General features: G+C 38.8%; 1 protein-coding gene across 1 annotated transcript in view; it reads right to left on the reverse strand.

The window, feature by feature from the left end:
* The window catches only part of LOC126380311 (uncharacterized), a 28,950-nt gene extending 18,793 nt beyond the window's left edge, over positions 1-10,157 (reverse strand). The window contains exons 1-2 of the mRNA XM_050029640.1: positions 9,965-10,157; positions 3,391-4,227 (exon numbers count right to left, since the gene is read on the reverse strand). Coding sequence (XP_049885597.1) covers positions 3,391-4,227; positions 9,965-10,031 — 904 coding nt within the window. The 5' untranslated portion in view covers positions 10,032-10,157. The remainder of the gene's footprint in view (positions 1-3,390; positions 4,228-9,964) is intronic.
* Positions 10,158-18,129: the final 7,972 nt, after the last annotated feature.

Genomic DNA, 18,129 nt, shown 5'->3' on the forward strand with positions numbered 1-18,129 from the left:
GAATTTCCGAACGCATATAACCCGGGTGCTTAGCCATAGTGAACAAACTACGGTTGTAGTTTGGCGATAGTATTAAAGTGTATATGTATGTAATTTTGTTTAAATATAAAAAAAAAACAGGCACCTTCTGGGCCTTTTGAGGACTTCTGAGGACTTCAATACCTTCGGGCAAGTATGGGGCCAAGAGTCAACTCATCAAAGGTAAAAAAGAACTCAAAATAGCACCCCTCACCCCTTGAAATAAAAAATATTGATTACTGCCACCCAGTATGAGCAACCTACCCAATGAAGTTACCCCCCCATTTTGGTGCCCGGTGCGGTGGCACACCTCGCACCGCCCTAGGGCCGCCACTTACCCAAGGGGCGTACTTATTGCAATTAACCGGGCACAAATCCTGGAAACCCAGTGATATCAATTTTATTGTTTATGATCCAAACAACAGCCTCCGTGGTCTAGTGGTTAGAGCGTTAGGCTCACGATCTGGAGGTCCGGGTTCGATTCCCGATGGGGACATGGTCGAAATCACTTTGTGAGACTGTCCTTTGTTTGGTAAGGACTCTTCAGGCTTGAATCACCTGATTGTCCGAAAAAGTAAGATGATTCCGTGCTTCGGAGGGCACGTTAAGCCGTTGGTCCCGGCTATTAGCCGTAAAAACACCTCCACCAATCCGCATTGGAGCAGCGTGGTGGAGTATGCTCCATACCCCCTCCGGTTGATTGAGGGGAGGCCTGTGCCCAGCAGTGGGACGTATATAGGCTGTTGATGATGATGATCCAAACATCCGCAACCTCAAAGTCGAATTTAGGTTGGTATAAACTAATCTCAGCTGAGACTGCCCTCTAGATCATGCTCAAGTCCCTGTTTTTATATAAGGACTGTCACATTTACATGATCTTGAGAGCAGTCTCGAAGCTGAGATTAGTTTATTACTACCCTTAATGTTTAAGAATCTGAGCCGGAATTTGAAACCCGATATTCGATATGTTTCATATGATTCAAAAAACTTCAGCTCGATATAGGTACTTAATAACCAAGTACTTAGTTTTATATCAAAACAAGTGAACGTAGATTCGGTAGACCGTAACGCTGGTCCGTTGAACCAACAATCTACATTTTTTGTCCAACTACACTCAATTTAACAAACACGAGCCACTTGATGTACAACCAAAATAGCACCATTATTTAAAATGCTCAAAATATATAGTGCTTAACATAAAAGTGCCGTCGATTTCCCATATTTTCAGCCTAATCTTTGGGTAAAAATAGTAAATTTACGTAAAAAAAATTTAATTTTGAAATTATCAAGTTAAATAACAGTAGCACTTCATATTTTTGGTGCTTTATTTATAAATATTATTATGTTACATTATATTTAGCTGTATTCGCAATAATTGGTAAGTAGGTTTGGTTTTACATTTTGAAATGCGTGATCTCTGCCTACCCCAATAGGAAATAGGCGTGACCTTATGTATGTATGTAATGTGGATTATATGTCGGTTAACATGCTCGGGATGACGAGCAGGGGGTCTGAAAAGGCCACATCAACACCATTAATCTAAAAAGCATTATTGCAATTTCACATTTGCGCATATAAAAGTTAGTGCGCAATGTCAGCGAATGTCAAATAACAATATTGATTTTTTAGATAAATTGGTTTAATGTGGCTTTTTTAACCCCCCAGATCACAGTAATCTATGTTCCATTGTTCAATTTCCAATCATCATCTTCCTAGCATTATCCCGTTTTTCACAGGGTCCGCTTACCTAACCTGAAGATTTGACAGATCCGGTTTTTACAGAAGCAACTGCCTGTCTGACCTTCCAACCCGCAAAGGGAAAACCAGCCCAATATAGGTTACGTTACATACCTCCGAATGTGGGTTTCCTCACGATGTTTTCCTTCACCGCTGAGCACGTGATAATCATTTAAGATCCCAACATGAATTCGAAAACAAATTCGATAATCATTGGTTTGGGCCTGTGCTGGGTTCGAACCTGCGACCTCAAAGTGAGAGGCAGGCGTTCTACCAACTAGGCTACAACGGCTCGTGGTTCATTGTTCAATTTCACAGCGAAGTATTAAATCTCTTGGAAGCGAAATTGCAGTAGTCAAGTGCAAACGTAGCTACATATAAAGGAATCGCCTTGAATTGGTGCCATATCAGGTGGTATTAACTTCAAACTGGACCATTATTTATCAGCATTACTTGGATATTTAGACGTAATCACCCTGGCTAAGGTCGGCATGCTGCCGTGGAGTAGCATGAACTGTGAATCACCCGTCGCCATTGAACGTTGACATTGAGTTTTTTACGTATATTCACACGTTCACACATAGGTGACTACTAGAATGGTGCTGCTATTTAATAAACAAAATGCTTAGTTTGAACGAGGAAATACCCAATGAGCGACTTTCCTGGCTACGTTTCTCAAAAACAATATAGATAGCGCTGTGCAGATTTCTTCGTTTAACCTTGTCATGGACAACAGACATATGCATCTTTTATCTTTGTTTTTGGGTATCAATGAAGACCCTTTTTTATTACACCCAGACACAATTACATCTGTTTTGTTTCTGTTTAAAAGGAAAGTCTTCATACCGCCATCTATGTTATTTTTGAGAAACGTAATTTGGAAAGTCCCTCATTGAAATGTATAGGATTGACATAAGACGAATTCAATCCCAAAAAAAATATTCGATTTTGCTTTTCGTAATCGTTCTTCTTTTTCTTCTATCGTGTGGGTTGTGAGGTGGAGTACCAACCTCATCAACCCTGGTGTCAGGGTTACTATTGAGCCGCCAAAGGCCCCTGACATGGCTCATGTAACGATTGCTTACTTACATAAGTAAGTTGTAACCGGGACCAACGGCTTAACGTGCCTTCCGAAGCACGGATCATCTTACTTTTTGGACAATCAGGTGATCAGCCTGTAATGTCCTAACCAAACTAGGGATCACAAAGTGATTTTTGTGATATGTCCCACACCGGGATTCGAACCCGGGACCCGGGATCGTTAGCCCAACGCTCAACCACGGGACCACGGAGGCCGTTCGTAATCGTTTACAACTTTTCAAAGCCCCTGGATAGGTCAAAACATGGTATGGTATTGAGAAGAAATCTCTACAAATATTTTTGTAGTAGGTACAACAACATTGAAGGTCTATGATGTCGTACATTAGGTTTTCAACGGAGAAAACTGAATTATTGATGAGGTAAGTTCAGATAGGTTGATGGCTTAAAACACACACACTATGAATTAAGACACAATTTTAAAAGAAATCACCGCCACCCAACATGCAATCATGCGCCCAAAACCAGATTTCACAGTAAAATTAGAAACATTTACAGTAAACCCAACAAAAAATATTGTAATTAAATAATTATTACTGAATAGTCCTGCAGAGCCAAAGTTGAAATTGTTTCTTGATTCGGAAGCTGGCACGGGCGTCAGAGGTGGTAATGTTGTGGTGTCCGATGGCGAGGATGTGAATGCGGGCTGGTTGGAATCCGCAGGTACCGGGGCCAGAGGGAGGAACTCTACGGGCTTTTCAGTCAATACTGGTGCCAATGGTGGCAGCTCTGAAGGTTTCTCTGTCATTATTGCGTCCACAGAACCCGGAACTGGTGTCAAGGTTGGTAACACTGGAGCTTCTGTAGCGACTGGTGAAAGAGGAGGTAGTGCAGGGATCCCAGAATTATCACCGGGGAAGTTTACACCGTTGGATTTACCTTCACTGTATTCGCCGTCAGCAATAGGAGCAGTAGGTAGACCTGGCTTATTATTACTTGAAAAATCATCGTTCGCACCCTGATCTCCGTTTACAGGGAAAGGAGGCTGTGTAGCTTCTGCGGGTATGTCAATGGGGAAGTTTACATCGGACTCTCTTCCATTATTTTGCCATTGTCCTGGATTATTTTGCCATTGCCCGTTATTATTTTGCCAATTTCCGTTGCCCCACGTTGGTAGACCAGGTCTGGAGTAGTAGTCATAATTATTTCCAGGATATTGTGGGGGATACGAGATGGGCCGTCCATATTGATCGTAGTACTCGTTTGGATTCGATATGGGTCTGTTATCATTGAACGGATATACGTATTCGCTGGGTCTGTTTTGCGGTTGCAGGTGTAGAACAGATGTCAGTCTGTCGCGTATTTTTGGGATGAAGTTTTGCGTGAATCCGAGCGGGTTTGCGTAGCGCCTGTCGCCCCGCTCGTTGGAGAAACCTATAGTGACGACAAAACAGTGTTGCTGTGAAACCTCCAGTGTGCACAAGCTAAGGTAAGAACAAGCAGGCAAATTAGTACTTAAATAAACATTACACATTCATGCTACGTACATTATTTGTGTGGTTGAGCTAACGTGTTTTTATTAAGAATATTGGCAGCGACTTCATTAAGCGTAGTCACAATAAGTAATACTCCGACAACAACCTACTTAGTTATTTTTTGGCCTGATTAATTTATCATTGTAGAGTAACCTTAGATGATATCCACTTCTGGGTCTTCATTCGTGAATAGAATATATAAAATCAAATAATTTATAATATTTTTTATATTTATTACTTCTGGAGTCTGGAGCTAGATTAGGTAAATGCTGGGTTTGCTAATGTGATTTGTTCTTTTTGACTAGAATTATTGCAAATTTGGACTACTGTATTACTGTATACCTTAGCCAGACAAATGCGGAACATTTAAGATTGTTACCCGGTACTGATAATTGTTATCCTAGCGGATCTGTATAAGTGTTGCTTGTTTGTTACTTCCTCCGGCAATAAAGCAAACTCGTTTATAGTATGACTCACAAAGTCATGGGTAAAAAATAATGAGTTACTGCAGATCCGTACAAAAAACCAAATTGCTGCATTATTGTGGGAATGCCTCTAATTTGTCGGTTCACCATGTTAATAAACTGAGGGAATTCACCAGTGATCTAATCAGGTTTTATATCCAGTAGGGCCTCTAATTTATTCAATAAGTCTTCATAACCGACAGAGGGATTGTGTCCTCTAACATGATGGACTATGTTATGGGCGATAGGCTGCTCCCTTATCACCATAAAGTTCATCATATCCAGCTTACGACATCGTATCAACAGTGGCTGCAAGTTGTCTTTGATTACTTGTGGCTCTGCGCACCCCATTATGGATTACGGGCGTGAGTTTATGTATGTATGTAAGTCTTCATGTACTTTGCGGATTTTCAGTAATGCTTGTAGCTCTGCATCATTGGTTTGATTATAAACAAGACAACAATAAAGTACTAGGTCCTGAGTTCAAATTTTCATACACGATAAATCTGATACCTTATGAACATGTAAATTAGCATTCGTTTGTATTCGGAAAATAGAAGCAATGTACGTTATGATTATGACATATTAAACAAGATTATTTTTCTTGTCCTGCGACTTTGATCGCGAATCAGCTCAGGGGTTTCAGAGATAATCCCTATAATACAAATTTTACATAAGTATCTACAACTAGCTTTTGCCCGCGACTTCGTCCGCGTGGCGTGTTATAAAAGAGAGATCTTTATGTGTGTGGGAGTGCATGTCAAATTTCAAGCATCTAACTTATGCAGTTTAGATTTTTTCATACATTTTTTTCCCGCTAACTCCCATTTTTCAAAATACAGCCATAACTAAACTTTATATTTACTAAGGTATGCAATAGTATGCATGCATGCTAGATTGAAAACATCTACTCGTGTCTTACGCGGTTTAGATTTTTTTATACAAATGTTTTTTCCCGCTAACTCCCGTTCCCGTGGGAATTTTGCAATATCCTGTTGCAACTAAGCTTAAAGTTTACTAAGGTACCTGCATGCGAAATTTCAAGCGTCTAACTTAAGTGGTTTAGATTTTTCATACAAAAGGATTTTCCCGCTAATTCCCGTTTCCGTGGGAATTCCGGGAATTCCTTTCTTAGTGCACCTCTACGGTACCTAAGCTACGTGCCTTCCAAATTTCAAGTGCCTATGTTCAGCCGTTTAGGCTGTGCGTTGATATGTCAGTCAGTCAGTTTCTCCTTTTATATATTTAGATAAGTATTTATAAAAGTGTAAATGAGTGTACTACTTCTTCTAACCCAGACAGGCAGCGAATAAAAATATAGAACTTATTATGAAAAGTGGCTGTAAGTTGTCTTTTGTTTTCGTATCTGTGTTGTGGGTCTTTTGTACCTTTGATGGGTTTGCTCTTGGCCCCAGACTTGCCCAAAGGCATTGACGAGGCCTAAGATGGAGCTCGTCCAGAAGGCTCTGTGTACCTCCAAGGATTACGGCATTAGTTTGTGTAGGTTTATGTATATTCGAGTAATATAAAATTAAGCTACTTTGTGTCTAAGTGAATAAAACATACTTTTCCACACGGATTCTACGTATAGGTGGAGTGGTGAAAATGATTTTTACCGACTTCAAAAAAGGAGGAGGTTCTTAATTCGACCGTATTTTTTCATTTTTTTATGTTTGTTCGGGGATAACTTCTTCGTTTATGAACCGGTTTTGATAATTCTTTTTTTGTTCGAAAGGAGATAGTCTCAAGGTGGTCCCATGATAAGGAAGTCAGGGTCTGATGATGGCAGACCAGAGAAATTGAGGGGAATTTTCAAAAATCGTAGGGACGACTAGTTTACTATAAACTAAAAACGTATAGACACAAAAATAAAGACCTTGAAATAATATGTCCAATCGAACGTTCCAAAACAGGTTTGATGCAAGCATGATACTATTATTTTTGTATATTAAGCAGTTACCTATCGAACTGGGTTTGTTAGTTGACTAAAATGTACCGTAGTAATTGGAATTAGGTCTGGAACAAACTCGATTCTGCTGTTCGAATTTTTTTAAATGATTATGCCAGAAATGTTTTTCTTATCGATGTTAATGCGACAAGTAAATAAAAATATAGTGAAAGGGCACGGGCCAACTTTTAATATTTCGAGCACTTTATTAACACGATAATAATAGTAAAGTACCTTTGTATTTGTTAAATGTCACTGTAAATTACTAGTGTTATTTTCATACATACATACATGAACAGCCTATATACGTCCCACTGCTGGGCACAGGCCTCCCCTCAATCAACCGGAGGGGTTATGGAGCATACTCCACCACGCTGCTCCAATGCAGGTTGGTGGAGGTGTTTTTACGGCTAATAGCCGGGACCAACGGCTTACCGTGCCCTCCGAAGCACGGAATCATCTTACTTTTTCGGACAATCAGGTGATTCAAGCCTGAGAAGTCCTTACCAAACAAAGGACAGTCTCATTAAAGTGATTTCGACAACGTCCCCATCGGGAATCGAACCCGGACCTCCAGATCGTGAGCCTAACGCTCTAACCACTATACCATTGCCGTTAGTTTGTTAGTGTTATTTTCAATGTGAGATAATTATGCTAAACTTCAAGCACACCCCGAATACTATACAATAATCTCATTCTTACTGTGCGCGTGAAACACAGTCCACTCACTCTCTTACTTCTAGCGGCTTACGGCCATTTTAAACTAAAGCATACAATAAGGAATAATATACTACGTATAGAATTTCAACTCTCCGCTCCCCACCAGCGTCTGAGCTAGCCCCCTCACCCCTGAACACAGTTTAGACTTGAATCGTATGGCGTCAAACGTCACATACAGATGCGCGTGTACGATAACGTCAATGTGTGGTGTCTGTGTAAAACGAGGGTGTTTGTATGAAGTGTCCGGGGTGTGACAAAGTAAGAATGAAAGAGGGTGATATTTGCGCCCGATACGAATTGGTACGGGACGGAGAGTTAACTTATTTTTTTTATTTTATTTATTTAATTCAGGCAACTAAGGCCGTTATTATGCTTCAATTAAGTATAGCTCAAGGAGGACTCCGAGGAACTCGGTGGCGCAGCGGTAAACGCGCTCGGTCTGCGATTGTTGAAGTTAAGCAACTTTCGCAAAGGCCGGTCATAGGATGGGTGACCACAAAAAAAAGTTTTCATCTCGAGCTCTTCCGTGCTTCTGAAGGCACGTTAAGCCGTTGGTCCCGGCTGCATTAGCAGTCGTTAATAACCATCAATCCGCACTGGGCCCGCGTGATGGTTTAAGGCACTATCTCCCTATCCATCCATAGGGAAGGCCCGTGCCCCAGCAGTGGGGACGTTAATGGGCTGGTGATGATGCTTCAATTAAGTACTTAATTTACACATATTAAGTTAGTAGGTAGAGAACCGGAGAGGAAATATGATTGGCCACCTGATACGACACGATTCATTTATAACAAACATTATAGAAGGAAAAATTGAAGGGAAGAGAGGAAGGGGTAGACTTAGGATAACATTTATGAAACAAATAAAAGAGAAGGTGCAGGTCGTGTCGTATCGGGAGGTGAAGGTTTTGGCGGGAAGAAGAGAGGAATGGCGGTTACTCCACCGACAAGAGCGCAGCTCTTAAATAGAGAGAGAGAAGTTAGTAGGTACCTATATCGTTATGAATACTTAATATAACACAAAGTAAATCTATTACGTTCGGGTTAAGCTTTGGAATCTTTTTTGTTTTGTCTGTTAATGTATGATCTGCTAAGAATAGGGTGAAATTCGCGCCAAGGCAAGTCGCTCGTTGGAAGAATAAGTATTACATTTTGTCACATACATACACAAACGTCCGTAATCCCTAACGGGGTGGGCAGAGCCACAAGTAAGAAGACAACTTGCAGCCACTGTTGATACCTTCTTGTCAAAGTATTATCAAGTAGAGTAATATTTATTTATCACTAAGTTGTTAATACATATCGTGGCCAGATCTTAGAATTGATCATTTCAGATCGATTTGGCCAGATCAATGAACACAAAACGTTTAACGATATGAGCAACTAAATACATGATTAAACTTTATGATATGGCCAAACGTTGGCAATGATATCTTAAAATTAAGGAATATCTTCTTAATATTCAGAAAAACGTCGGTAACTGAACTTTATACTTATTTCATAATTATGTTATACACATCTACTTGTCATATATTGTTTATGAATCTCTCTCGTATCTGTTTATCTGTGGCTTTTATTTTACACATCTGTTTATTTGTCGTATCTATTATGTATACTTTAACCCCTTGGCATACTATCTACCTTTGACTAATACTTTCATATTTTTCGTAATCCCATAATTCATATATTTTCTTCATAATTATATTTGCTTATTCTCTTATTTATTGTAAGTAAATCCCGACACTTTTTGTTGGCACGATAGTTCAAAGTATTTATAAGCGTAACTTAGGTACTGGCAGAATATCAGTGTTGCTGAGAGTGGTATTTCTACTATCCTTCGCAACAACATGCTGAGCTGAGTCAGTCCCTTTTCCCTGGCAGTGTATTTTTGATTTGTATACTTATCTTTATCTTCTCTACTATTGTACTGCACTGTTTTGGGAATAAAGTTATTCTATTCTATTCTAAATTAGTAAGATAATTATTACTATGGATTTTATAAACGTGAAAACAGTAAGAGAAGGAACCTACATACATACGTATACAGATACATAGATAACATAGGTACTTACTAAGAACTTTAAAAAAAAAACTATCTACATGATAAACAAACATTAACTAAGATACTAATAGTGCATATGTATCGTTTCACTTGACCCATATTTCTTGTGACCTATAAAGGGCACATCTCATTAGCTCTTGACTTTAGTTTGAGGTCTGCACAATATTATCAAGTATCGTAAATTAAGTAGGAACTTTATCTATTAAGTAAGTACTTAAGTATTTAAGTGTGCATGTTAGTTAAATAGTGAAAAAGCTAAGCGTAGCGCTAGCTGCAACGCAACGTACTTAATTAAGTTATAATACTTAAGTAACTTTTATCTACTTACATGTAATTTAAGTTTTTATCTATGTAAATCTTCACATCAACAAACCACTAAGTTAGTTTTTCTACCGCAACTAAAATGCGAAGGTTATTTTTTAAGTTTCCTTATAGGTACTTACCCAACTGTGATACCACAACATTTAAAAACACACACAGACACACGACGATAAAATTATATCGAGCCATTTTCACGTCTTTTACACACGGTATTTTGCCACTGAGTGGATATTTCGCAAATTTTGTTTTAAAAAGTAAAATGAATTTTGTCTAAGGCGGCGCGTGCGCGCGTCAGCCGGCGGCTTCTGATCGGTGGTCGCTCTTGACCCATTGTAAATATAAGCTAGCTATGACGTCACACATGGTCAATACTCGGACACGCCATAAGGTCTTCGTATTTTAAAATTCCCACTTTATTGACTTGGCACTGTGTGCGCAAGTCTGGAAGGCTGGGGTTGATGTACCTACGTTATTTTTTTATAAGTCGTAAATTATCATTTACATAATAGGCTAGTTTCGAACTAGTCAAATCAGTTACTTTTTATTAAACGTCAAAACACGAAATTACAGTGGATTTTGTATGAGAAAGCACACTGTGACATCATAGAAAAATCTGACAAAATGTCGGACTTATTCGTTTATTTTTTTTTGTTTTTCTTGATGGAAATTCATAAATAAGTTAAATAGAAAAAATCATTTTTTTTTGGTTATTTTTAAATCTGTATTAGTTTAGTAATCAGAATTTCATAATTTATCTTGAACATAGTACACGACCTAATTATGTAGGTATTGAAAAAAAATATATAAAAAATATAGTTTTTGATTTTTGTATTATTTAGGGTCTGTTGACTCTTATCGCCTTAAGGTTAAACTGTTGATATTAATATCGTGGCTATTATCAATAAGTCATGTTTCAACATATCTATAATTTAACTGTGGAAACTGATTTAAGGTAACCATGCGTATGCGCATACAAATAAGGCAGCAATAAAAAAAGAAACATTTATTTTTAACACGCCATGAAGCAAATAATATGAAAATATATTTATGCATACTTTGTCTGTCTATCCTAATAGATGTATGGAATGACATAATATTTAACAATAAGTAAGTTTATTCCAACAACCTCCGTGGTCTAGTGGTAAGAGCGTTAGGCTAACGATCTGGAGGTCCGGGTTCGATTCCCGATGGGGACATTGTCGAAATCACTTTGTAATACTGTCCTTTGTTTGGTAAGGACTTTTCAGGCTTGAATCACCTGATTGTCCGAAAAAGTAAGTTGATTCCGTGCTTCGGAGGGCACGTTAAGCCGTTGGTTCCGGCTGTTAGCCGTAAAAACACCTCCACCAACCGGCAGTGGAACAGCGTGGTGGAGTATGCTCCATACCCTCTCCGGTTGATTGAGAGGAGGCCTGTGCCCAGCAGTGGGACGTATATAGGCAGTTTATGTTATGTAAGTGTATTCCAGCGTCATAACACCAAAAAAAACAAAACCAAAAGCCAAAAATTGGACCTGTCAATTCTTCAGGTTACAGACAAACGGGATAACGCTATGGAGGTGATGAACAGCTTCTGTAGTCCAAACATATCACAAAAATCACATTGTGATCCCCAGTTTGGTTAGGACATTACCGGCTGATCACCTGATTGTCCGAAAGTAAGATGATCCGTGCTTCGGAAGGCTGTCGGTTCCGGTTACTATTTACTTAAGTAAGTACATGTCAAGGGCCTTTGGCGGCTCAATAATAATCCTGATACCACGGTTGCTGAGGTTGGTAATCAACCTATATAGAAGAATAAAATAAATATCTATTCACTAAGTAACATAGATAGATTGTAATTTTTTACACAACGAACCTCTCAACCGCCTAAATATACTTACTGCAGCTTCTCACATCCTGTATATTAGCCGGGGAAAAGAAGCTGCAAGAAAAACCTCGGCACAGGGCCCTAGACATTCTTTTAAAAAACATCAGTTTCTAGACAGTTAATCCCATGCATTCATATCTTCTAAATAATCACTAACTTTATAATATTTTTTTTTACAGAGTTACTGTTTAATTGCTGTCTTAAAACTGTTCACTTACCAATACTTTGCAACTTTTGCGGTCTTCTCTTATTGAGACGTCCTTTATTCTTCCTGACGACAATTTTGTACTTATGGTTCAAGTTGTACACTTGCGTGGGCGCATATCCCTTGTATCCGTGAGTCCCCGCAGATATGTTGTAAATGTTGACCTTCTTGTACCCATAAGTTGGGTACCCGTGATATCCGTAAGTCGTACTCGGATACCCGTAGGTTGGGTACCGATGCGGTCCAGTAATCTGGTACCCATGGCCAGTAGTGGGATATTGGTAGCAGGGCTTTGTATGCCCGTATCCGTGACCATCATATCCGTGATTCTGGTTCCATTTCTTGCCGTAGCCGTACGTCTCCTGACCGTAAGTTCCGTGGCCGTTGCACCCGTCGTTGCCATGGTAACCGTGCCCATAAAGACTTTGAAATAACGCCTCTAAAGCCTCATAGTACTCCGGCGAAGGCGTTGGAGTAGGAGGTTTGTAGATTAGAGGGGTCTTCAAACATTTGTTGTGGTTCTGCGCCAGAATCAGCAGAATTGGGAACGTCTGAACTAAGCTGCAAATTGTACTCTCCTGTATAGTCATCGCGACTGATTCCCTCGATACACTACCACGAAATGATACCTAACTAACATTCGAAAGCTACTGAAAATTGGGTTATCTACAAAAATCTACATTTTCCGTTTTGTAACACTCAAATTATTTATTGAGTAAACTATAATTTAAATGATGCAATGAGATGGTATCGAGATAAAATAAGTGAAATTCATTGAAATTTATTTTTGTTTGGGTCATTTACCCTATTGTTTTGGTGTGAAAAGTGTGTCACCTTTGGTAAAACATTTTAATCACTGGATCTAAAGGACGTTTAGGATAAAACCTAACCTACTTATCAATAAAATATTCATACACACATACCGGTCAAATTGTCAGCTTCCTTGCCGCAGTCGATTAAAAATATGGTGCAATTGGGTGCAATACTTAAGGTATGATTGGGCTGGATGGATGGAAAACCCATACCTTGAAGCTTTTACAATATCTATATTATTATCTTACAATATAGATATTGTAAGTTTCAAGGTATGGGTTTTCCATTCCCCTCACGGTTATCAGGCTAAATTCTAGGTTGAATTCTGATATCTTATTAAGTCAGTAGACAATTTGATCTTTGCTACTTAGTTGTGTCGTAAGAATACTTCCAGTACAAAAAATGATTGACCCATTTTGATGGGTTTCATTATTGAGATTGTAGAAAAACGCGAACCTGGTTGCTTCGAGACGTTCGTCGATAGTTTCCTGAAGCTTCTAGTAGAGCAATGTGTTTATTAATGCATTATTTTTCTATTTTAGTAGGCGTTTATTATTCTGTACTTACTGACTTCTAAAAATTAACTATTATGGTCTTACGGAATAGCTCCTCCACCGTCACTACCTTCGTCCACTCCTTAATATTGGCTAAACATCTCATCCTCGGCCTTCCCGTACGTCTGTGACCCAAGATTTAGCCCAACAATATAACTTGAAGCATTAGTTATTGTTGTTTCCGGCCAATCAGCTCGCGACAATAAACACTTCAGGACCCCGATACCGACCTCTCAGACGACGCCCTGGTCCGAGGTTCGCGCCCAACTACGCAACCTGAGGCCTGTTGTGTTAAATTTTGCACCGGGTGGCAGCCCTTAGCGCTCCCCATTTGTTCGGCTAAGTAGTGAATCCCATATGTATGCGGCAGACCCGCAATAAGTCACTTCGGAGCATGAGACGTAGATACCCGACTTTTCTTTTTTATTGTGAGCAATATCTACCGAGTATTTTCTGACCGAGGCCTTCTCGCTAATAGTTTTCCTTAGATTCGATAAAATTGCGCAGCGGGAAGTTTTCTTGTTATATTATTTTCTTGTATTATCAGGCTATAAATTAGAATTACGTGGTGTAACTACACTACGATGGAAATGGAATTTAAAAAAACCGGTCAAGTGCGAGTCGGGCTCGCGCACCGAGGGTTCCGTACAAACTGCAAAATAACAAAAAAAATAACTAAGATAATTATTCATCTCTAAGGGAGACTGAGTTTGTTGAAAACATTCTACAACAAGTCTACTTCAGCTACATCCACAGCATAATGTCTTTCGGTATTTGCCGTAGGGTCGAGCTGCTAATGTGGTAATACTTTCATCATCCAAAAAAAAGAGCAGTTCGCGCTATTTACAACCTGTGTCGTCAAGACTGTCTAATTCAAAACTATAAATTTTCTTATCTCTTATGAATATAGGTATCAGATTTTTCTTTTTCTTGGCTCTTCCATAAGAAATATACTATGGCAATATACAATATTAATTGTGTTTCTCTAGTTATTAAATAACTTGTAATGTACTACATTGATTTAAAAGATGTGTTGCTGTTGCAGTTTCTTGTCATTTCTTCTCTTCAGCCATAACACCTTGAGAAATGACGTAGATTCAAAAATGTTAAATTGACCTTCAACAAGTTTATCTATGATAATAACGTTGAATAAGTGATTCTGATTTGATTCCTTTGGAATGCGACATCTTGAAATAAATCGCGGATGTTCCGGTTGTCGCGATAACCAAGGACCTCACTTTATGTCCTTGGTACTTGTGCTAGGCCAGACAATCACACATTCCATGAGATGATCGCCAACCTCCAGTAATGGAGAGGCACGGCAAGAAGGAAAACTATGCTGAGTTGCTGACTCAAAGCAAATAAATTACTATATACTTAGACCATAACACCAAATGATTCATTTTGTGTCCGGCCCTGTTTCCAGCTACGGTTAAATAAATATAACTGTCACATAAACATTGGCCGTGATGGTGTCTGATGCATTATGTCGGCCTTCTTGTAAAGGCGTATGCGCACCAGTTGTGACCGCAAATAATCATAGTACAGGTATTTAAGATCATCATCATCATCAATTTAAGAGCCGCGCTCTTGTTGGTGCAGCATTTTCATTCTACTTTTTTAGGGAAAAATAGGGCAGTGGTTTCCCCTCTTGCTTTTCGCCCTAAAGCTTCTTGCTTCCGTATTTAAGATATACGAAGGAAAAACTAAGCTAAGAGAGAGAGAGAGAGAATAGAATGACGCTTGTTTCCCCTTGGGGTGAGAAAAATATTTACTTATTTCAAATAGCCTAATACAGGTAGGTAGCAACAACTTAAATATTAGACAATGTGTGGTTGTTCCCTTTAAAAGGCTGTATCTTTTGAAGTATATTTGAAACGTAGTTGAAATTTGCATAGAATATGCATAATAGTGAACATATATCAAGTACCCAATAAAAAAAAACCTAAAGTGTATTATATATATTATACTTGCCTACAAAGCTGTTGCGAATCAAGTAACTCAACCTTATTCGTTTATTATAGTGTAAACAAAGCCTTAACACGGATAACGGATACTGAATTATATTATTAAATCTACTATGTATATAGGTTTTACTATCATTATGCTCGCATAAGGTTCTCATAATATAATTGTAGCTTTACAAGGTGCTTACCTGGCCTGTGTTCACACGCCATCCGGTTGAGAGCCCTCACCGCTCCCCATTTGTCTGGTCAAGTGGTTTATGCCATTTGTGGCACCACAATCTCACATGATGGTAAGTGACGATGTGGTTTAAGGTGGATCACGTTTACCTAGCAAATCACTATTCACTCTAGCCATGAAGACTCCCAGATTATAACGAGTTGGAAAAACAGATGACGTCAGACGGTTCCAGTCCTTTGCTGTTTGGCAAAACATTTATAAGCATAAGGTATACCAGACATAAAATAACAAATATATTTTATACTCCCCGCTGTAAAACGAATCTTGGTCTTCAAGCCCCGCTAACCAGAACTTTTAAAGAGTGCAACTCTTTTTGTAACAAAATCTTAGATCTTGATGTGTTCCATGATCCGTTGAATAATACCTATATGAGAAAAGTTCTAGATTATTTAAAGCTCAACAGATATTAACTACTTACTTATATTTACTTATACTTACTTATATCTTTCTTTATAAATAAATAAATAAACATTTAGTGGTATCCGACTGAGAGAGAGAGAGAGAAAAATTTTTTATCAACAAATGGAGTGAGTGAATTGTACAATGAGGCACGCCAAAATAATGATAATAATAATAATAAAAATACAAATTCCAATAATAGACGCACACAACCATAAATTAACCTGCCTAATAAAAAAATGTCAACGTCAAAAGCCAGTTTTTTATACGTATGATAATAAATTCTGATTGATTTGCGTTGAACTTGCTTTGTTTAAATGGTCAATGCTGAGAATCGAACAAGGACATTCGCCAGTGACTGCCGTCATTTGATACCTATTTGACAACTTTCGTCACCTTCTGATGACGGACATCCGCCCTAGTGTAAGCCTGTTAATTAAAAATAAAACAAGTAAGTAGTTAAAAAAAACAATGACGTGTTGGGAATACCTGATACTTCCGATTCGGTAATCCCCTAAAGTTTACACATTTTCTACGACGCCATAAGTTGCTTTTCATACAAATTCCATAGTCATTTCGTGTTTTGACTCTTAGTAAAAAGTAACTGATTTGACCAATTGGTAACTACCCTATTTTAGAGATCCCGATAAAATGGATACCTATATGGCCGGTTACCGGATATTTGGCCAACTTTGTAGTCCCTTCATACCCTCTTCGACTGATTGAGGACAGTACTGCTTGTAGACTGCTTGTAATACATCTGAAGTTGTACGTTATTAGTTATTATTTATTGTGGTTGTACATTGATAATTTTTGATAATTTGAACGGCCTCCATGGGCCAGTTGGTTGGTGGTTGAGCGTTGGGCTCACGATCCGGAGGCCCCGGGGTCGTAGTTCGGGAGAAACTGCGTGTCTTTTCGTATATTTTTTATTTAGACTGTTTCATAGTTTATCTAAGGTTTATTGCATTTAGGGTCTATGTTAACCCACACACTTAATAGCAGAAGTAAAGATGGAAACAGACAATAAAAAAAGTGTGTTAAAGTTCTTACACCTTATACTTAATGTTAGGGTTTTATTCATCATCATCATCAGCCGTACGACGCCCACTGCTGGGCATAGGCCTCCCCCAAGGATCTCCACGACGATCGGTCCTGCGCTGCCCGCATCCAGCAGTGGCAGTGGGCAGGACATGGCGAGGAGAACCGATGGCCGCTGGGGCGGAAGGGTTCTGGAGTGGCGGCCGCGTGTCGGACGACGCTCAGTGGGTAGGCCCGCTACAAGGTGGACCGACGATCTGGTGAAGGTCGAGGGAAGCCGCTGGGTTTTATTATGATTACTTAAATAAAACAACCCTTTCATTCACACAACATTTATTCAAAAGAGATTCATAGAAATACACCAATTATACGTTCTTAATACTAATAATTGCATAAGGTAGTTTTGGGGTAAATTCGTAGGTAAATAGCTCGATCACTTTACCATCAACATCATTATGCGATAAAGTCGCCGTGATCAGACTAAGCTACTCTTTACTACATATTGGTAGATGTAACGCAGCGGATATATGTCGTGAGAAGTGAATAGGGATATATCTACTGGCGTCCGCTGACTACACATATCGCATAAGTTCAAAGCGCATGTTTGGTCGCATTCAGGATTCGTATCGGTCGATCGGATCACGAGCAGTTTGAAAAGAGCTTCGATGAGTGTATATATAAGTATGTTTTCACAAGTAATTCGATGCACATGAACTTCTATAACTAGACTGGTGGACAAAAGAATCAACTCATGTCTCGGTACCGCATTTGGAAAAATACTCTGCTTGACGCAAATTATTTGATTTAGTTACTTTTATTTTCTGATAAAAGGCAACAAAACATGAGTGGGTTGTTTAAGCCACCAAATAGATATTATTATATTAATTAATTCATTGTATTGGAAATTACAAATATTCACTTACACTTAAACCTGTCCCTACGATCTTAAGCTAACAGATAAGTAATGGTATACTTATGTGACTATGCCGTGTAGGGTTCCCCGTTTACTTAATCTATTATTATAATTAATTATGATTACCTCAATCAAAATTCCCTCTTGTTGGTATCACCACTGAAAATACATTTTTCCTCTAATGCCACTTTACTGCCCGTAAAACTAGTTAGAAAGATATTAGAGTAGCAGAGGCTATGGTTCGTGGGAAATGTCCGCTTATGGGCCTATAAAAATAATGACCACTTT

Source organism: Pectinophora gossypiella, chromosome Z, assembly GCF_024362695.1.
Source record: "Pectinophora gossypiella chromosome Z, ilPecGoss1.1, whole genome shotgun sequence".
NCBI classification, from domain to species: Eukaryota; Metazoa; Arthropoda; class Insecta; order Lepidoptera; family Gelechiidae; genus Pectinophora; species Pectinophora gossypiella.